The sequence below is a fragment of the Solea solea genome, chromosome 10 (genome assembly GCF_958295425.1).
Source record: "Solea solea chromosome 10, fSolSol10.1, whole genome shotgun sequence".
NCBI classification, from domain to species: domain Eukaryota; kingdom Metazoa; phylum Chordata; class Actinopteri; order Pleuronectiformes; family Soleidae; genus Solea; species Solea solea.
Genome location: NC_081143.1, coordinates 4,314,397 through 4,335,366, shown reverse-complemented (window position 1 = coordinate 4,335,366; position 20,970 = coordinate 4,314,397). Strand labels below are relative to the sequence as shown.

Below are 20,970 nucleotides of genomic sequence, written 5' to 3'. Positions count from 1 at the left end.
TCTGAGGTTTCTCAAGAAGAGGCTCTTCTCCTTGTATGACTGTCTAACGTGCTGTTATTTTCAGAAACACCAAGGATTCTCTTTTTTTTTTTAATCCAGTTGACTGTTATTGTGTAGGCTCCTTGCACGTGTATCACAAGGACACACAACACAAAGAAACAGTACTGACTGTAACTTCAGCCATTATTTTTTAAGAATGCATGCAGTCTGCTACGTGACCGTGTACACCCCTGTCCCTCCCTCCTCCTCCCTCCTCCTCCTCCCTCTCTCCCGGGATGAATAGCATCCCTCCCCTCGTACACGCTGTTCTCCAGTCTCGCCTCTGCTTCGGGCTGTGTAGCTGCTGGACTGACTGGCTGTGACTGGGAGGAGGTGGGGTCTAACTACGGTGGTCGTGGGCTTGCCGACGTTTACGTGCGAAACGTGCAGACTGCCTACTACTGTTTCTTTTGCCAAAAACGACGAGGAGTTTTGTTCAGTAAGAAGGAAAGTCGCCCATCTTTGAGGATTCCCTGCCTCACGAAACACGTTCACCACTATTCCGCCAGAGAATCCCAGCAACCACAACCGCCACCTCAGTCAACGTAACCGGCGGGAGCTGTGTGCGATGAGGTCGCCCACCAGGAGGGGTTCGGTTACGCTGAGATAGTGCGGTTTTTTGTTGATATCATTACGGCAGTCGTTGCCTGCAGTTTGGGTCGACTTGTCGCCTGTGAAGCCTCAAAGCACCGCGAGTGTGTGAAGATATACCCGCCAGGAGAACATCGCTGGTGAGTGGATGTCTATTTATCTTTTAACCCATTAGCCTCCAGCTGCTAGCTGATGACATGTAGAAGTTGGCAACATCCAGTGATGCCGTCACGTTTCCAGAGGAAAACGTGTTATAAGTCGTCACACTTTGTCAATATGACGCGTCAGGTGCGTGTATGAAAGTCCCTCTGCTGCCTAAATGCTAAATTCCTGCGTTGCCGTTGTCCGTGGGTTGACCACGAATCACGTTAAGTGACGCTATGTGTTAGCGGCGAAAACTGCTAGCTACCAAGGCCACACCCAGTTGTCTCTCATCCTGAGATAATGTAGTGTAAACGCATACATTGGTTATCCATCACTACAGGGAGATGGCACGTTCTTCTATGCGTAAGCCTGCAGTGCGTGTAGTTTCCAAATGTGCCGCTAAGCTGACTCAGTGATGTGTTAATGTTAGCGAAAGTTCACGACCGCCGTGTGTCAAACTTGGTGCATAGTTATCCAAACAGCGAGTGAAACGCGTGGTGTGGAACGTTAGGGCTATATCTGTGTTTCCGTCAACACTGACAGCTTTGTGTGGGCTGTACCACGCACGTTATCAGTGGGTATACTTCATAGCAGCGCAGGATCCACTCTTTGTTTTTTACATTCACTCTTTTATGTCTACAGAAAATATGTATTGTCATTGAAATGACAGTTTATGGACTGTAATTGCTGCTGAATCACGATTAAGAGTTAGATGTGGGTGATACAAGGGCTGCATACTATCTATTTTGGTAATCGATGCATCAGTTTGAACGTTTTTTCAATTATTAAAACAAGCTTTATGATTTTCAGCCTCTAAAATGTGAATATACTGTGCCTTCTCTGCTCCATGTATAAAAAAATCATTAAAATTGAGCATTTTGACTTCGGGAGAATACTAGACATTTAAGAACATCGTCATTTCATTTAATGACATTTTACAAACCAAACAAATACAGGTTTAATAGAGAAAATAATTGTTAGCTGCAGCCCTAGTTGGTACCACTTCTGCTGTGCTAGAACTACACAATCTTTTGGTCTGTTATGATGGTCACTATGTAGCATTAGGTGATCACAGAGCCTCAAATTTGTGCTTTGACTTGACCGACGGACCACACAGTGGTAACTGACCCAACCACAAAAGGGCAGGGTTAGGCGACACCTGGAGAAAAGAGATAGATAGATAGATACTTTATTCATCTCACAGAGAAATTCACAGTTCAGCAGCTCCAGAATATGTTACAAGATAGAAACATAAGCGGATATGCAAGTCTATGTACAGTCTAAATATAAACTGAAACGTATGTATAAAAAAGAAAAAAAATATAAAGACGTTAAACAAATGTTGTTTACAAATGTAAACAATGTATGTAAACAATCAGTAAAGCTCATGTTTTTGGAATCAGGCTATAATCGCTCTTAAAACATTTACTCTGACTTCAGCATTAGTGTTTGTATAAATTTTGCTGCTATAAGTATTTATGTTTCGCTTTAGAATCAGGAAATTGGTTTGGAAGCATTTTCCACTTTTCAATCGTGTCCTCATGATGACGAAGCAGCCGGAATCAGGCAATTACATGTGACCTTGTGCTGCATTGTTTGCCCTTCAGTGTCATTGCAGACTAGTGTTTGACAGTTTCTCTTGCATGCTAAACACATGCAAAAAGCAAAAATTCAGTTGCTAGTGATAAAAAAATACTTCCAAATGCAATTGTCTATTAAACATTAGATGGAGCAGCAAGTTTGACTGCTTTAGTAAAGCTAGTTTTTCTGCTACCGCCAGCAAAATGGCAGTGTCATTAGTGCAGCCTCCTTGCTCTGTTGCTGAGGCTCTAAGCGTGGCAAGGCGAGGCGCTAGAGCCGGTGGAAATATGCCACTTGTTGTGGTTAAATGTGTACACAAGACACTGTTGGCATTACCTCTTAGTACTTTGTCAAACAGCGTATGATACGGCGCTGTTGCCAAGTTTATAGTAAAAAAGTTTTCGAAACTCTACATGACAATGGAGTCCACTGGTTTAAACAGAAGGCTCTGGCCTCCACATCCAGGCACACCACATTTTAGAGTAGCATCAATAACAGTAAAGTATCAGTATACATGTACAGTGTACATTGACCTCTGGATGTGATACAGATCAGGGCTCTGTACATATTTTAATGAACATTTTAATTCTAATGGATCAACAGTATTATTAAGATGTTCTCAAGTATTTAGTAAATGCACAGTCTCTGGCGAGACACCTGCACAGCTGCAAGTTACTTAAGAGCACTCGCTTCTCATACTGAGGGCAAGGTATAAATAGTCAAATACCACATTACATAATATATGACTTAGACCTGGCCCAGAATTCTCCAAATACAAATACTGCAGCACTTGAGACACAGGTTGACAAAAAGTGCACCTTCAGTACCAGCAGTGCATACATGTAAGTAAAATACATTAGTGATGGTGGGAACTCATCCCCAGGGGATTAAATATTATACTTAATACAACTGTTGCCGTTAAACTATCTTATTGGTTGCTAAATTTGCAGTATATTCTTGGGTTAGCTGTAAATTACCAAATTGAACTAAAATACCCTATATTATTCAGTAGGTCAGACCTCATTTTTAGATGTTAACCATTGTTTAACATTGTCAGATGTGGCCCAGGTTGATTTGCATGGTGAATTACCAGTAAATCCATTTGGCAGTGGAATTGGGCATGTTGTAACATTGATTTGCATTAGGTGGAGTCTGTCATTTAGCTAGAGTATGAATACTATACGTTTTGAGATTTTGTGTGTGAATGTGTCTGTTTTGTCTGGGTCAGAAGATGTGTTTATTTCCTGCAGATCAGCAACAGATAACCCAAAGAACTGATATGACTTGTATTGGGTGCAGGTTGTTTTCATGCTTGAGCTCGTCTATCTCTTCCTCACATGACCACAGGTTTTATTTTTAGTCACTCCAACCCTGTACTCGGGTCCTGTTTCTATATAGCAGTTACCAAATAAGATTGGTTACAATTTACATATCTTGTTCAATGGTAATGTTGCAAATAGTTTACTATTTTCAAATGAAAGTAACACCTACTCTATTAAATAGGATATCTGTGTGGCTACATGAAAAACAAGTAATCGATACACAATCGCCACTGTAGCGATAAAAGAAAGTAAATGCTGCAGATAAATGAGGTGACATCAAGTACTGACAATAGAAAAATGTCACACTGGATAAAGGAGGCAAGAGTGCTACGAGACAGCTGTGTGTGTCAGTTCCTCTTGTTTGTGTTAGCTTGTGTTACTGTCAGAGTCCACTGAGGAATGACGGGCTTCAAGGGGAGAGGCCAGAAGAGTAAATATGGTTTTACCTAGATGAGTTTAGTAGGTAGCTGAACCTTTCCCCTTAAGAGGTTTTTCTGTTTTTCTGCTTTTACTTTCTATTCTAAATTTGATGGTGCCTTATTCATAATGTTTTGTACATTTTACTGAGCTCTAGGCTCATAGGTGTTAGCAAATCCAGGTTAGATATTCTGTGGGGGTCAGACATTCTATAGTTAGTTATTAATAGTACAATGACCAAATGTGCTAAACATAGATAGTTGTTCATAAATTAAGCAAATGACAGGCACAGGATGTTAAACCTCTTTCTTTAATCATACTAATCTCATTTGATGCAGTATTTGTGTTGATGTATTTTTAGCTTTTACTATATAACCGATATCAATTTGAATTTGTTAACTGTTACCTTTTTATAACCCAAAATGACACCCTATCATCAAAAATAATTAGTGTGCCATTTTACTAAAAGGTGATATTACAGAGGTAGTATAATAACATAACAATCTGCTGCCAGCATCACGAAAACTGGCATTTTACTTACCACAACAGCTCGTTTTGAGGAGTCTCGTGCTCCGGGTCTGAGGCCCTGGGGTTTGATGCTGTCCTTTTGCTATATTAAGTTTCAGATGTGCAAATCTCATGGTCAGCCATGGCTGCTTTTGAAAATGTCCACGTCTTATTCAAAGAGCATCTTGTGAATTTGTTGATGGTGGCTCCTCAGAAGAAGAATTCTGAACAGAGCTCATTTTATTTGGGTTTGTTAAAAAAAAAAAACAATAGTTTTGAAACCAGTTTTCTCACATAATAAAACTGTTTACAGATCGTCATTTGTCCATGCCGTGTTATTCAGTTCTGGGGAGGATGATGGGTGTATGCACAGCATGTTCATGTTTGATTAAGATCATGTCATCATGTAGTCATGATGTGTTCATTAACTAATGGCTTAAGGGAAGAGAAAGGAAGGTTTCTTGAGTCAGAATTTTAAGACCTATCATAAGGAAACGACAGTCATAATAAAATTTCCAATTATGACCAAAAACCAATAATGAAACCAGTTTGGTCAGTAATCTGCAGATTGGTTTACTTATTTGATTAAGCAGTGTAGCGATAAAAAATGTAACGTTTTGATAAAAGTTAGTACAAACATAAGCTATTTTATCCTAGGAAGTAAGACCAAAGTGTATTTGTGATTTGTTTTAAGGAAGTCTGAATGTGTCATTTGACTTCACATTGGACAGATTTTACTGGAAAATCTCTTTCAAAAAGTGCCAACGGTAGCAGAGCAAGTTAATAAACACACAAACGTATGAAAGATGATACTACAAACCATGTGAGGACTGTTCACACTTGGATTAGCAGGTATACCCAGGATTTTTAAACTAGGGAGAAGCTGTTTAAAAAGCAATCAGCACCATTCCTATTACCAGTGGTTGGTCTGCCGTGAGTTTTTTTTTTTTCCACCCATGATGAGTAGTAATATTGAGTGCTGTCCCAAGTAAAAAGTAAGGATTTGCTACAAACAATGCTATCAACTATGCTAACGACTGGATGATGAATGCACATCATGGAGAAGAAGAAATTAATGTTTTCACCCAGGTCTCACATCCCCACTGATGCCAGTCAGAGCTGAAGCTGATAAACAAAAACTGTGTGTTTAAACCGAGGAGTAAATGCATTTGGTTTTTTTGACCAATGGGAATGGGGTAATTGTAATTTGGGGTCTATGACCTTAATATAGGCCACTCCACTACCAAAGACTAACAGATTGAATTCATTCAAATGTAACTGATGAGAGAGTTAATGTATTGTGTGTTGTTGTACAACGCATAGCTGCTTCCATATGCATTTATACATAGCCATATACATGGCCATGACATTTATTCCTACTGCTCTTTTGTGTGAGAGGCCATTACAATAAATCAAATTTGTTAAGCTTCATAGAAAAAATTAAATGAAACTCAAAAAAATCTTAACTTGCATTCTTTTGCAAATTCTGTTGACACATTCAGATCTGGCAATTGCAAAAACATATTTACATAGTGCTTCCCAGCCAAGTCATTCAGGGTTTTGTTTGGATTGGATCTCTAGATCACTTCATATACCCAATGTATACCCAGTAAGTTGACCGTCACATCGATGTATCCCATGAACAGTTTTCAAGCGTCTTACTCCATCAAAAGTAGTTTCTAACTTTATTAGAACTCAAATCTATATGTAGAATACATTAAGCAGGTACTGTAGTGTTTTTTAAAATTATAAAAATTGGTTCATCTGTATTTAAATCAATATAAACCTCATAAATTCCGTTGGTCTTGTTCATAGTCTTTTGCCTTGCTTAAATATTTGCCTGTCTGCGTTGGAGTCAAATGTCTCACAGAGGTATTTGTGAGCATGGAGTGTGTCCTGTGCACTATGTTTGAGTACTATGATAAGCAGGGGGCAGGTTTTTTGTGTCTCTGTTAAGATAGAGAGATGCCAAAACGAGTCAGAGAGTGGAGATGGGATGGTGCTTCACATAGAGCTTGACCCAGAGGACAAGGCTACGGTCCAAATTGTGTTCAAAGGAGCTAACCCCACAGACAAGTCTTTCAAGGACACAGTCATGCCACTCCTCACAGGCCTTTGTGATAGAGCTGTACAGGCCTTTCTGCTCTTTAGCATGGGAGGATTAATCAGGTATGTGCATGTTCTACATGAAAACCAGCTATACAAATGTAGTTGCTGTCTTGTGAGTTCCTCACTGATGTTTTTTCATAGTTCAGTGGTGCTGCTTATTGGTCGTGTGAGAGGCATTACGCTCCACAGCATGTTTGTGTGTTTAGATTAACATGGGAAGATTGTGTTTGCATGATAGTAAAGATGAAGAGAGATGCCTTGAAATTAGATAAACATATTGAAATAATACCATTGCAGGATTTGTCTGCTATGGATAGGATTTGTCATGTTTGAAATCATAAATGATTGGTTTCTTAAGACAATCATCAAAACTTGCGTTGATGGACTGATTTTGATAAGCTTGTTGATAATAGCTGCAGAAATCAGTTTGGTCAGAAATGTTTTTTGCTGCTTGGAAACAACAGGTCAAGTAAACAATGTGATGTGTGGCATCATTCAGCCCTGGCTATTTCCATCCAGGGATGCATCTGATGGTTCTACAGGCCAGAGAATTGCCTAAGTTTATGGGAGGGGCTCATTACAGTTCTGTTGTCCTGTCATTTCCCAGTCTCTGTGTTGACTCATCAGGCTCATCAGCTACAAACTGAAGTTGTGGACGTGACTCTCATCATGTACGATGCATGTATTTCATGCATGTCAGGAAAGTGTGAAAAATCATTTGTGTGGATTGAAGGTCTAGTGCCTTCTTGTTTGCCGTTTCCTGAGAGTAGAACATTGTCTCCATTCCTTGTATACTTGTATAATCCACTTGTCGAATTAAAATATTTGTCTTAAGTGCTGGACACAGTCTTCCAGCCAACATATGAAGCCCATGGTTGTAATGATTATCTTTTGACCCATGAGTGTGGATCAAATGTGCCATTGGCATTTTGGGGCCTTTAGGCTTGTCCTTCCTCTGCAATTGTGTTTACATTTACATTCAAGCATTTAGCAGACAAAAGAGGAATAAGCTACATAGACGTAGTCTTGGAAAAAACTCCATTACATAGGAGCAGTGGACTGATAGAGGGTGAGAGTGCCAAGGTGGCTCCAAGTGCAGAAGGAGATAGTGCAGGGTAGGGTAAGTGCTAGGACAGAAGATGCTCTTGAAAGAGCTGGGTTTTCAAGAGCTTCTTAAAGATGTGTACTAGTGGTTGCTCTTGATTTCTTTAATGCAAGTTATTTTGTGTTTAAGATATAACAATATTGTAACTGTACCTGGCAAAAAAAACCTATGGTACAAGCCATTTTCAGCATATTTGGAACACTGGAGATTTTTTTTGTCGTCATGTAATGTGTTGTTATATTGAGGTGCATGACACTCTTGGATGCCTCCTAATCTGAGAAATTTAAACGTTTAAATATAGCTAAAGGGTGTTTTGATTTCGGTTGTTTTCCCAAAATTATAAAACTAATGGATAGTTGAATATTTATGTCCAGCCCATAAAAATATCTTTGATATCACCAGCCTGGTGTCAGCAAGATCAATGTTGTAGCACAACTCTCGACATAAGTACAGTGTGTATATCTTAAATGGCAAATGATACTGTGCGTAACCTTTAAGCAGGGAAAGTGATTGGTTCTGCACTGAGGCGCTCATCACAACTGTCATTAGAAGTAATTTTATACTGCGGGAGGCTTCTGAGAATAAAATTCAGTGTCCTGTTCCACTAGTGAAACACCTCCCTCATATAACTAAGCGCCAGACTTTGAGTCACTGTGATAAATACATGATGCAATCATAAGCAGAGGATTGTGGCTATGATGAAGCCCTCAAAACTTTCCACTGTTCTGTGGAGTGGAGCAGAACTAAACTCACTGGTGTGTGGGAATGGGAGAGCCACAGTACCGTTTTCCAGAAGGGGAAGAAGAAACATATCTCTTCTTCTTGCAGTTAATGATTACATCCTCACATTTAATAGCAACATGGAGTGATAATTAGTTTAATTTGGGCTTCAGGTTCACAGGTTCAACTACATGAAAATCTGCTCAAGACTAAACTAGTCCGTCAGAATAAAAGCAAAAGTGAAAACTAACCTTGACTTGTAATATTGAAAGTGAAAACTGACACTGAATTATCCTTTCATTATTGTTTCAGTTCCGCTTGTGTTGTTTATTAGTGTCTAAAGAAACACTTACATGTATCATATGTCTTTTGTCTCCCTCCATCCAGAACATCCATGAGCTCTGATTTCCCACACTACAGTTCCAGGATGCCAAATATAGGGTTCCAGAACCTTCCCCTTAACATCTACATCGTGGTGTTTGGGACAGCCATCTTTGTCTTCATCCTCAGCCTCCTCTTCTGCTGTTACTTAATAAGGTAAAATCCATGTGCCCTTTAGCTTTGGCTTGAATGTATTTCGTTATACGGGTTCCTTAGGTTACTTAAAATGACTATTTTGACCACAAGCTGACTTATCCTGTTATGCATAGCCACTTTATAAAAAGCCACAATTTTGATCTTACTGCTTAAACCAAAACATACACTAGCTAGATGTGGATGATTCTCATGATTCTCATGATTCTCAACCCTCCAGTCTGCAGGTGCATGCTACCAAAACCTACTGCATGCAACTTAATAATGGCATAATCACATTACCATGGGAAACCAAGGGTTTTGTTTTCTGTGTAGTATTAAAACCAGTCAGTTGTTTTACATATTGGCTACAATGCTAATGCAGCAGTAGAGAGTTATTTTTCACTCCCAGCATTTGCGTTATATATTATTTTGTCTGGTCTCAGTATGAAGTTTATTTGTAAGTAAGTATGCTAATCATTTTTTATCCATTCAGCAGTGGTCAATGGGGATTGGCTCAGGTCTAAGCAACATGTAAATATTTAAACGGCGTGTTAACACGTTTTTTATGAATTTATTTCACAAACTCAATACACAAGACACAGATTTTCCTGCACTGCCAGAATATTTGCTAGAAACACTAAAGTGTTGTGGTCATGGTAGAGGGTTTGCATTTTAAAATGATACCGTCAAGGTTATATCTTATGATTACTTGAATCTGTTGATAACTTTCTCGATTTATCGATTCATAATCTGGTCCAAAATTATTACATTTTAATGGAGCAAAGAAACCAGAAAAGCAAGAAAAAAGCTTTTTGTAGTTATTTAAAAAAAAAAACAACACTCAAACCAAATTATCGCATTAGTAATCAAATAATTCATCATTGCAGCCCTGTATTTTCCCACAATTATTTACACGTTTAAAATGAAAAAGCTATATTTATTCCAGTCATATACACCCTCTATTTTATACAGATTTTAATTCTTTTAAGACTTATAATTATAATGGGAACTGAATGTTTATTCTCACACACTGTTGCTATACAGTGTAGCCTGTCCTTGTACATTTCAGGTCACTTTGGTTTATGAATCATTCACTCAGTGCCCTCATGTACTTTTTCATTTCAAGTAAATAAGATGTGTCAACAGGAACTGATGTTTCATCATGTAATGGCTTTTGCTAATGGGAACCTTGTATTTGTTGTGTATGACATGTACCACTATGGCTTTTAGTTGAAGCACAATTCAAGGGCTGTCTTTTTTCCTTTTTAAAAATGTGTGCGTTTTGTGTATGTCTTACTAATGGTAATTTCACAGGAGGGTGGAATGTTTCAACAGCACAGTTTGGAGATGGTAGCTACAATACATTAATTGGTGACCTGATGATCTGAAATCATACTAAAAAACAGTAATGTGCAGAAATTCAAAGGCGATTCTCTGCATTTTTGCGATCATGGCACTTGGCGTCAAAGAAACAAGTTCAAATCCTGTTGAGGAATAGCCACTTAATCTCCTTAATGTCCCTACACATTCTTAAGTAATTGACATTTGGATGTTGTTTAACCTGCCAAAATCTCTAGTTTTTAGTTTTAAAAGTTTTATTTTACTCTTTCCGAATTCACGTAAAGATAGAAAGGCTTATAACTGAACTACAGTGTACAAACATTGGCTAAACATTCAGATGCTCTATTGTGCAACAAATTGAGCAATAAAACAATTTCAAAGACTTAGTTGCGGGGTCTGGTGTCTCCATAGTTTGTCCTTATTAGCATAACCACACATGGAGTATGCTAGTCAGAGAATTTGTGGAGTATCAGTGTGTGTCTCCTTGGTTTTTGCAAAGTCATTTATATACTCGATAATGTATATCTTTAAAACAACAATTGCAATATTATCTTAGACAATATATCTTGCCCACCCCTAATATGAATTCAACTTTTTTCCCATTTTTGTTTTCCCAATAAACCTCAATTAAACTATTATTTTCTCTGCAGGAAGGGGGATTTCTAATCATTCCCTTGCTCCTTTTGTTTAACCCCACTGACCTAATTCAATTATGGCTGCATAGGTTGCTGCATAGGTTTTCTCCTGGCAGCAACCCAACTGAACATAATGTCCAGCATCCTTTATCTAAGACAGTGAGAATCAGCCGTTCTCACCAAAAATACAACCCTCAACACCCTCTCATATCCTATCACACATGGCAAATGGTAAGTAGGTTAACTACTACTGTATTCCTTACAATTTCTTGTAACCCCTAAGCGACATTTTCTGACTTTGATGCAGTACCATGAATCCTTACGTTTAAAAACCAACATTGCTAGTTTATTAAAGGCGACCAAAGAGCAATTTTTGCTCCATAAAAAGCATCTAAAGATGTAGTCTCCCCAAGGAACATGCCCATAATAACTTAATCATATGTGTCATTGGGCACACAACAGTACAAAGTTTGTGTTATTTTGGTCTTACAAGATAACTCAATTAGTAGTTATTTTTCCAGTTTACACAAGAACCAGCAAAAGGAAAAGTCTTTTTCCTTTAGTTTTCTTTTTCAAACTCAGCATCACTGTTTTCCTTTCACTGACTGAGGAGTGAAGGTTCCAAAGTAGCTCGCTTGTTCATTTTGACATGCGACAGGTTCTTATTTGACAAAGACAAACGAGGAAGGCTGTCACAGAAATCCTCAGCCACCTAATTCAGTGGGTCCTCAGTCCTAACACACACACACACACACACACACACACACACACTTATCACCAAACCCTTTTTAAACTGTGGAATATAATGGTGGCTGACATTTGGATTTTATTTTGATGGTAGTCAAATCATAACTGCATGAGTTTAGAGAAGGATGCCAATTTGGACGCATGCTTTTAATTTTTCAGCTACCTGTTTTTTTACCCAATTTGACAAAGGGTAAAGAGCCATTTATCAACCCCTCTCTAGTTGTCACCCATGACCCTTCACCCTTGTGCACCTTGTCGCCTACCTACCCTTGGGAGTTTCTGCACCTTTACCTGCTGACCTTATTCAAAATGTCAGTTTCTCTCCTAGACTGTGCTGCTTGTTTTACAGATCCCTCTCACTCTGCTGCGAGAGGTTAAGGTTACTTATAATGGAGGTAAATCTTAAAAACTATGATTCTCCTATCTTTCTTGCTCTTGTATTCTTATTTATTTTCCTGTGTATTTTATTGTCATTATCAGTTCCTGAATTCTCCTATGATCCAGTTCTCTGTCTGCTCTTTACCCTTTCACTTAGTTGCACTGCTTTTGTTCATATACAAGAGCAGCGTCTTTGAGGAGTTACACCCAGAGTTTGATGTAAATCACAAACTTTGGTTGTACCTGTTTTTGTGTTACAAGCCTGTGTAACGTGTCCTAATGAACTATAGTAATGTTGTAACGTAAAATGTACGAGTCTTCTTATTCTGAGCAATATTGTGAGTTGATATTTTACTTTTAAGTTAAGTCTTTTCTCTCGCTCTCTCGCGCTCTCTCTCTCTCTCAAACTCCTTTTCCAGGATGAATGGATAGTTTATCTCTGTTGTGTTGCTGGCTGGAGAAGGTCACTTACTAATCAAAAAGACGTTTTGTCTTTTCCTTTACCCAGGTTACGGCATCAGGCACACAAGGAGCTATATGCATACAAACAAGTAAGCAAACCAGTGACACACATTCACACAAACACCAACATACATGGCAGTTTGGAACAGTCCTACAGTGAATGTATGTTCAGGTGACACATCACACGCAGGCATTTCACTGCTGACTTTAGATCATTTCAAAATAAGTCAGTGGTTTTTGGAAAGCCTAACTGTGACACCGAAAATCTGTGTATTTGAGCTGAGAGGAAGCAAAACATGTACACCCTTCCCCCGAAGAGGGGAGTGATGAAGGGCATAAACACAAGTTTCATGTTCTACAATTATGTAATACCAGCATGCCAAACCACTCAGGCATGTCAAAGTTACACACACTATCTCTCTCTCTCTCACACACACACACACACTGGTGTTTTTGCATGTTATGGTTAATCTTATCTTTTGTGTCCTTAATTCAGCTTGATTTGTTTTTCATCGCAGTCTTATCTCTTTATTATCTCTCAGGTCATTCAGAAGGAAAAAGTCAAAGAGCTAAATTTGCATGAGGTAAGCGCTCATCTTCTTTGTTTGGTTATTATCAGTTGATGACAATTTAATTCCCAGAACTGTTTCCATTGACACACGGGATATCTAGAGGACAGAACATTCTGTAATGTAACCTGACAAATCACCCACATCAACCAGTTTATGATTAACAAGTAGGGCTTCAAATAATGATTATCAACCATCCATCCATCCATATTCTACTGCTTTGTCCTCCACATGGGGGTCACGGGTCACAGGTGCCAATCTCAGCTGACATAGGGCGATATGCAGGGTAAACCACACATAGAGACAAACAACCATCCACTCTCACACCTCAATTTTAGAGTGTCCAATTTGCCTAATCCCCAAATCTGCATGTTTTTGGACTGTGGGAGGAAACTGGAGAACCCGGAGAAAACCCACGCACACACGGGGAGAACATGCAAACCCCACGCAGAAAGATTATTCATTTTATGTTAAGTCATTTATTTGATTTGTGGATTAGTTATCTCCTCCTTCTCTGCATCATATTAGCGCAGCTAAGTCTCTGAAACTCGGAAAACATAGTGTTCCCACAGCAAATCATGTGACTGATTTAATATAGCACTATTGAATTATTGATGCTAATGCTCCAACCAACAGAGTAACGAGATGACATTAGGTGGAGGAGAGTTATGGACCAAGCATGTCCTTTTTAAAGGAGGTTGCATTGTGGAAAGTTTGGTGAGGAATTCTTTTTGAAAGATAGGGCCTTGTTTTTTTTGTCACTCTTCACCATTATTCTCGGTGATACTGCCCCCAGCACTTCCTGTTGTGCATTGCAGTTACAAAGCGACATTTAGGTAGGGCTGCAACATAGGATTATTTTCATAATCCATCAATCTGTTGACTATTTTCTCAAATAATCTATTGATCATATTGTCCATTAAATGTCAGAAAAGTTCAAATTCTCTTTGTTAAATGGACCAAAGAAAATATTCACTTTCAAGTAGTTGTAGAATCAGAGACATTGTTTCTGTCATTGTTTCACTCAAAGGGAATAATCAATTCTCAAAATAGATGGCGATTCATTTTTAATCAGTCATTGCAGCCCTTAACGTTAACGTTCTGCATCAACAAATTCTTATAGCTGCCATTTTTGTTTATCAACGTGCTCGTTCAGCTGTGCCTTCTTGTGCTTGGGCTACAACATGTTGTCCCCACTGTCCCTGTTCACAGCCAAACAATGTGCAAATTGTTGTTTCTCGCAGCTCCTTGTCCAGACAGGCAGTGTGCTGCAACACTGCACAACACTGAATATGCATCAGAGCCTCATAAACCATTAACCCTTAAAAACTCTCCTTTCATAGTTTGCTCGGTCTCAGTTTGTTCCTTTTGCACTCATGTTTGTGCAGCTACAGTGAAACCTACTGTACAGTGTACTCAGCCCCCAGTTAAAGCGAATGTCTTATGGCCTTAAAGTTGCTTTGCCTTTGGGTGGACACGGAAATGTTCCAAATGGTAAAAATGTAATGTAATTTAAAATGTAATTTGAACATCTGGGGACGCATGTCATGTTTAGGCTGTCATTCATGCACTTCAAAATACCAGGGGTGATTTGATAATGTGTGTGGATGTGGACGTAGTCTTTCATTTAGGGACAAACTCTCAGCGTAGTGGCAAGCAGCTGAGAGTGTGTGTGAAGGAACAGCTCGGTCTTTTGCCTTAGAGAGGCAAAATTAACACTGGAGTGCAAATGAAATGTAACCGCTAACGTCTTCATGAGCACACAGGCTTGGAGCTAAATGCGGTTTATTGTCATCGGGGATGGGAATTTCCCAGTGTCCCACCAGTCTTCAGGCTTTTGTTATTTATTTGTCAGTGAGAGAAAGCATCATGTGAGGCTGTGACATAATAACCAAGCCGTGTTTGTGGAAAGACAATAACACACACTCACACCAGTGTGGTCAGGGGGATCTCATCACACAGCTGTTGGATCAGTTTCCAGCTGAAGTCATGTGAGGAGGGCTCTTTATTTAGTAAGGGTTTGACCCCTTGACTTTAACACTCTCACATGAAAATAATAACATTGGGAAAACTTCATGCCACATAATATGGCTGTACACCGCTGTCCCTGTGTGAAGTGTCAGCAACTGTTGTGCCATAGCTTCTTCTCGTTTGACTTATTTCTTACAGTTTTAATTACAGTTTGTTATGTTTAGTCGCAGGACAATTTCTTTTTCCATCCATAGCATATTGTCATGAAATAGACAAAATAAACTTATCCATAGTAGATATTTATGGGGGCAAACATACACATTGAAAAGTTTTAAATTTACTATAATCTCACAATAAAGTGAGCAATAATGAATCTCATTCAGTGTTACTGTGTTTTAAGTATTCCTATTATTTCTGATTTATGGTCTTCACTGTATGCCAAATCAGGAAATGGGTACCAATCATATGTGTATGCTGATACACCACATACTGACAGTAGGGCTGCAACTAATGATTATTCTCATAATCGATTAATCTGTCGATTATTTTCTCAATTAATCGAGTACTTGTTTGGTCCGTAAAGTTTTAGAAAATGTAGATCAGTGTTTACCAAACCTGGAAATGATGATGTTCTCGAATGAATCATTTCAGTTGAAGACTAAACAAGACAGTTTGAATGATTTCTTTGTAGAGCTGCAACTAACGATTATTTTCATAATCGATTAATCGGTCGATTATATTCTCGATTAATCGATTGGTGTTCAGAATATCAGAAAACCTTAAAAAATGTAGATCGGTGTTCGTCAAACCTGGAAATGATGATGTTCTCAAATGTCTTGTTTTGTCCACAAAGCAAAATGATTGACTTTCTTTGTTGTCCAGAGCAAAGAAATGAAGAAAATATTCACATTTAAGAAGCTTAAACAATTGGAAATCTTGTTTTAATCATGAAAAAAGCATCAAACCGATTATTCGATTATCAAAATAGTTTAATTTAGTAATTGATTAATCGTTTCAGCTCTATTTCTTTGTTCTATGGAGCAAAGAAACCAGAAAAGTTTTAATAATTGAAAAAACCCTCAAACCGATTAAACGATGATGAAAATAGTTGACAAATTAATTTAGTAATCTTGTAATAATCGTTGCAGCCCTTACTGACAATAATGCCTACTTTAAATATCTAGACAGTTGTTTTGTTTCTATATTTTTGCACTAATAATGGTGCATTTGTCAAGTTTCATAAATGTCCACAATGTACTTAACCCAGTCTGTAGAAGGAGAAAGTGAAAAGCACTCTTTATCAATTATAATTATATATAATAATGATCACAGTAATAGGGAAGCAAGCGGGACTGATATAGACGTGGTACCAAGGTGCCCAGCACCAGAGATCCAGATACAGACGGTGTGTCAGTCTGAGTTCATACTCTCTTGGCTTAATTAGCAACTATTCTGGCAACAGATTACCTTTGCAGATTATTCGGAGTTTTTCACTCTCTCTTGAATCTGCCATTTAAATGAACTTATTTCTACTCGACATCTTTCACACGTCTTATCCGTGCCACATATTCTTTTTTGATTCTAAACCTTTAAGCATGTTAATCTCAGTGGACAGAGGTTAATGTTTCCTCTTTGTTGAAGCTCATGATCTGATTATGCTTTTCCACAAAATCACATCCCATGGCTTTTCGCGTGAAGACTTTAACTCGAGCTTACAGGAGCGATCGACTTAATCGGGTGAAAGGGTTTCTGTCAAAGGTTGGCAAAGGGTGCTGGATCTCGACTGTGGCTGTGGCGCCGTGGACATGGCGCTGAAAGGAATAAAAACGGGAATCTATTCACCAATAAAGACAGTAGACTTCTTTGCCACCTCCAAAAGTCCTCAGTATAGAAAGCTTGGAGTCTCCATGCTGTTCTTTTCATCCTCACTTGTCCATCCAGCCTCTCATTTAACAGCACGGAGAAAAAGAAAGTTTCTGCAGAATTAAGGAGTAGCGTTGCAGAGTTAGTCTGCCAAATTAAAACTCTCTTTCAGCAAATTGTTACCGCCTGGACGACACAGTATTCCCATCGGTAATGGTGGGAATACTGCAACGTCTGGATGTTTGATCTGAGACTTAGTGCCAGTGTCATGAACTACTTTTACTTTTCGTACTATTATAATAAACATCCAGCTGTATGAACCTTTAACAACCCTGTAGAAATGTTTATATGAGCTAATTAAAAAAGTAACTTTTGAGTGCATTCATTGATAATCTTGAGTTACACTAATAGATGCCTGGACTGGAATTGTTTGTTTTTGGGTTTTTTTGTATTTCCAAAAAAACCTGAATGAAATAAAAGACTGCATGGGAAATTCAATTCACTTATTAATTTATACATGTGTAGAAAAGATTTGTATTTCTCTAAAATCTCTAAAGATATTATCTTCACGTACGTGTTTGTGTGGCTTTTAAGTTGCACATGTTGACCTTGTTTTATCACCGTCACTCACAAATAACAACCCAGTGGGGTTGATATTTGTTTAAAAACTGTTTGAGTCTGTTGTCTTTTGCCCTGTGTACTTGTCCTTTGCTGTTTGGACATTTTGCTTTATGTGCGTCAAATAGATTGAAAAACACGCATGGCAAACAGCAGAGAACAGCCAGCGTGCTCTGGAGTCCCTGCTTTGCTCTAACCCCCTCCCTCCCTTTCAGATATGTGCAGTGTGCTTGGAGGAGTTCAAACAGAAAGACGAGCTGGGGATCTGTCCTTGCAAACATGCCTTTCATAGGAAGTAAGTCTGAAGTTTTTAACTCTCATGCTTGCGTGCGCACACAGAACACCTCTCTGGAACCTCTGGAACTAAAACATGATTCTTCACGTCATTGTGTGTGGTAGTCAAACAAAAAGTTCACGATTACGTCGCTTTGTGTACCTAAAGTGTGTATGAACGTAGGAACTACACAGGCCTCATGAGCCAACTGCATGACACACCTCCCCCTCGTGATTTGACCATTTCAACTGAGTTGTTTATATCAGCGTGACACCTCCCTTGGCCTAGTTTTTTTCCCCAGTTGTGGCAAGAGAGGTCACCACTCAACGAATCAACTGTATAAACACTGCTTTTAGCACATACACGTGTGTGTGTGTGTGTGTGCAAGGAAAGCCATGTAAAAAAATACATATACATTGTACTTCATACATACTTCATACATTAAACAGTACATTTCTGAATAATGCATGTTTAACTACTGCCTGCTGCACATTAAGTCCTCACGACGCAAACATTATGGTCACGCTACAAGCGACAATCACTTAAAGTCGTAACGTTATTGATTCACCTTTAGATTAACATTAAAATTGTCAGAGAACCTGTTTGATAATCGATGAAACATGTTTCTCAGATTTTTCAGCTCCTTCAATGTGAATATTTGCTAAATTTAACAAAGAGATCATTCAAACTGAATCCTTTTGGTTTATGGATAAAACAAACGTTCCAATTTTGGAACATTTTCCAAAATTTTACAGACCAAACAATTACTAACTATTCTATTAAATCGAGAAAATAATCCGTTGCAGCCCTAATCGTTTTGCAGAATGATGTAGCCAAGTTTAACCTTAAAAAAGAGACAATAAAATAAGATTTATATACATGTAACATTGGCTTGAAAAACAAAGGTGTTGATCCATCTGCTAATGTTTCACCCTCTGACATAAGTGTGGTTGAAAAAGTGTGGAATGTTATAACATGTATGTGTGACAGACGAGCGCCGTACCTGCAGCGTGTGTGCAGAGTCACACTGTCCTGACCCCCAACAGCTGACACCTCTTAACCCCATGTGAAGTGTGTGTGAGTCACACCTCAGATGTTTACCTACAACCAGATCACACACACACACACACCATATTTCAACTGACAGTCCAGAATAAATCTATTTTAAATGATTTTATATTTCTGTGGTAAAAGAAAATGTTTTAACATCCAAAGGAAATCAACAACTTGTTTGCTGTCGATCTATATCAAAGCCGCACATCTGACCGTTCCTCAGGGAACACCGCTCCAACACACCTGATTCAGATGCACCGCTCGTTATCGGGCATCTGCAGAGACCGTTTGAATCAGGTGTGTTGGAGCGAGCGGTGTTCCCCGAGGACCAGGGTTTGGGAAACACTGATCTAACCAATCAGAACAGGCAATGTTGACGACGTGGCATTCAAACAATTCAAACTGTTAAAGTCGTCCCGAAGTGATGAAATCAAGCCAAGCAAACTCTCTTTTTCTGTGTTATGAAGTAAAATGCTTGACAAATATTTTGAATTATCTTATTCTAATGATTCAGTGACACTGAAAACAACTGCTTCACAAGTCACTAGTCACTCGTTTGTGTGTCGCTCGTAAAACGTTGTCACGGACTAATTCAGACTAGTTGAGAACTGGTCGACCTGTTTCTCCCCGTGAGGGTTCTTTATTGTGGTCCCCATCATTTTCTTGCTTAATCATGTCAAACGTAATGTTTGTGCTAAAATTCACACCTCAGAATTATTTGCAAACTGTGTCCCTGAATCAAACTTTAATAAACCTGATGTTGTTGCTCTGTCGTCGCTCTGCTTTCTCTCAGGTGCCTCATAAAGTGGTTGGAGGTGAGGAAAGTGTGCCCGCTGTGCAACATGCCCGTTTTGCAGCTCGCCCAACAGGCCAGCATCACGGAGCCCGCCACGCAAGTACAGCAGCCCCTGCCCGGCATCGAGAACCTGGTGTAGCAGAGCGAAGCCCCTCGCAAAACAGTACACAACAACAGACACACAAAAACACACATCATCCCATCGCTCACTCTCTCACCTGCACAGGTACACTTTGATGTGAGTCGGTGGACAGTGAGGAGTTGCTGTGCAGAGACAAACACTGGCTGTCGACGGGCAGCCGTCTTTTACCTTAAAAAAAAATCAGCTCTGACTGTTCATCAACTGATCTCACGTGTGTCTGCTGTTGTTTTTCTTCGCGGCCGATGAAGAAGAGTTGTCCTAGAAGAAGATTCTGTCTTGGCCATGATGTGTTCAATAACTTTTTCGCAACCAAAGCACTTTTCTGGGAACACCAGCTAAAGAGCTGGATGAAGAAAAAGACAAAAGCCAAGAACTACAATACACTAAAATATTCATTGTTTATCATTTTTTTCCTTTATTTTTTTAATAAGCACTTTACAAGAAGTCAAAACTTAATTGCTTGTGAGTTTAGTCACAAGGTCATGGTTTGTATTTTGCCATTCTCTTTCATTTTTGTGCAACGCCACTTGGTTTTTCCTTTTTAATTAGTGAACTTTGATTTTCAAACACCACATATACGCATAAATACAGTATATATATATAAATATGTATATAGTATTTTACAAAGGGACAACAAAACTTACAGTAGAAGATGTCAGAAGATTTGGGTTTCTGTTCAAACTGCACAGGAAATCACCTCTAAATCACCTCGAGACTTCATGTCTGACTAAATGTGAAACTGTATGACAAAGAGGAAACACAACAGCGAACTAATCATATTCCCATCAAACAAATTTAACGAGCTGCTGTTAGTGTTTGTGGGAACACAAGAACCACCATGTCTAAATAACTTGTATAGCAGTATTCCTGTAGATAACAACCACGAGTGTGGAAATAACCTTAAAATGACGTAGATATTCCACTTTTATCTCGCCCTGCTGCTGCTACATTACTCTGTTTTTTACTGAAGCACATTTGTGCCAATGTTGCTTTGACGTTTGACATGTTTAACGTTTTAAACATACGTTAAACTACCGTCACGCGCTCTGCTCGAAAATGACTGACAGTTT

The 20,970-nt window shown here is 38.9% G+C and overlaps 1 protein-coding gene across 3 annotated transcripts; it reads left to right on the top strand.

Moving 5' to 3' along the window:
* Positions 1 to 323: 323 nt before the first annotated feature.
* Positions 324 to 20,789, top strand: rnf24 (ring finger protein 24). 3 transcript variants are annotated; one of them, XM_058640929.1, is made up of 6 exons: positions 324 to 770; positions 8,923 to 9,072; positions 12,661 to 12,703; positions 13,157 to 13,198; positions 17,851 to 17,930; positions 19,756 to 20,789. In XM_058640929.1, exons 2-6 carry the CDS (start codon positions 8,930 to 8,932, stop codon positions 19,895 to 19,897), a joined length of 450 nt encoding a protein of 149 aa, XP_058496912.1. In that variant the 5' UTR covers positions 324 to 770; positions 8,923 to 8,929; the 3' UTR covers positions 19,898 to 20,789. The 3 variants fall into 3 exon arrangements, with proteins under 3 accessions (XP_058496912.1, XP_058496911.1, XP_058496910.1); XM_058640928.1 differs by lacking the exons at positions 324 to 770; positions 19,756 to 20,789 and adding exons at positions 6,432 to 6,770; positions 12,124 to 12,169 and having other exon boundaries at positions 17,851 to 17,904; XM_058640927.1 differs by lacking the exon at positions 324 to 770 and adding an exon at positions 6,568 to 6,770.
* The last annotated feature ends 181 nt before the right edge of the window (positions 20,790 to 20,970 follow it).

Bases quoted from the DNA above. Each gene is read 5' to 3' on its own strand.
- rnf24 (XM_058640927.1), top strand. From the start codon at position 6,598: ATGGTGCTTCACATAGAGCTTGACCCAGAGGACAAGGCTACGGTCCAA. The intron at 6,771-8,922 runs GTATGTGCATGT...CCCTCCATCCAG, and splicing joins AGCATGGGAGGATTAATCAG to AACATCCATGAGCTCTGATT. The intron at 12,704-13,156 runs GTAAGCAAACCA...ATTATCTCTCAG, and splicing joins AGCTATATGCATACAAACAA to GTCATTCAGAAGGAAAAAGT.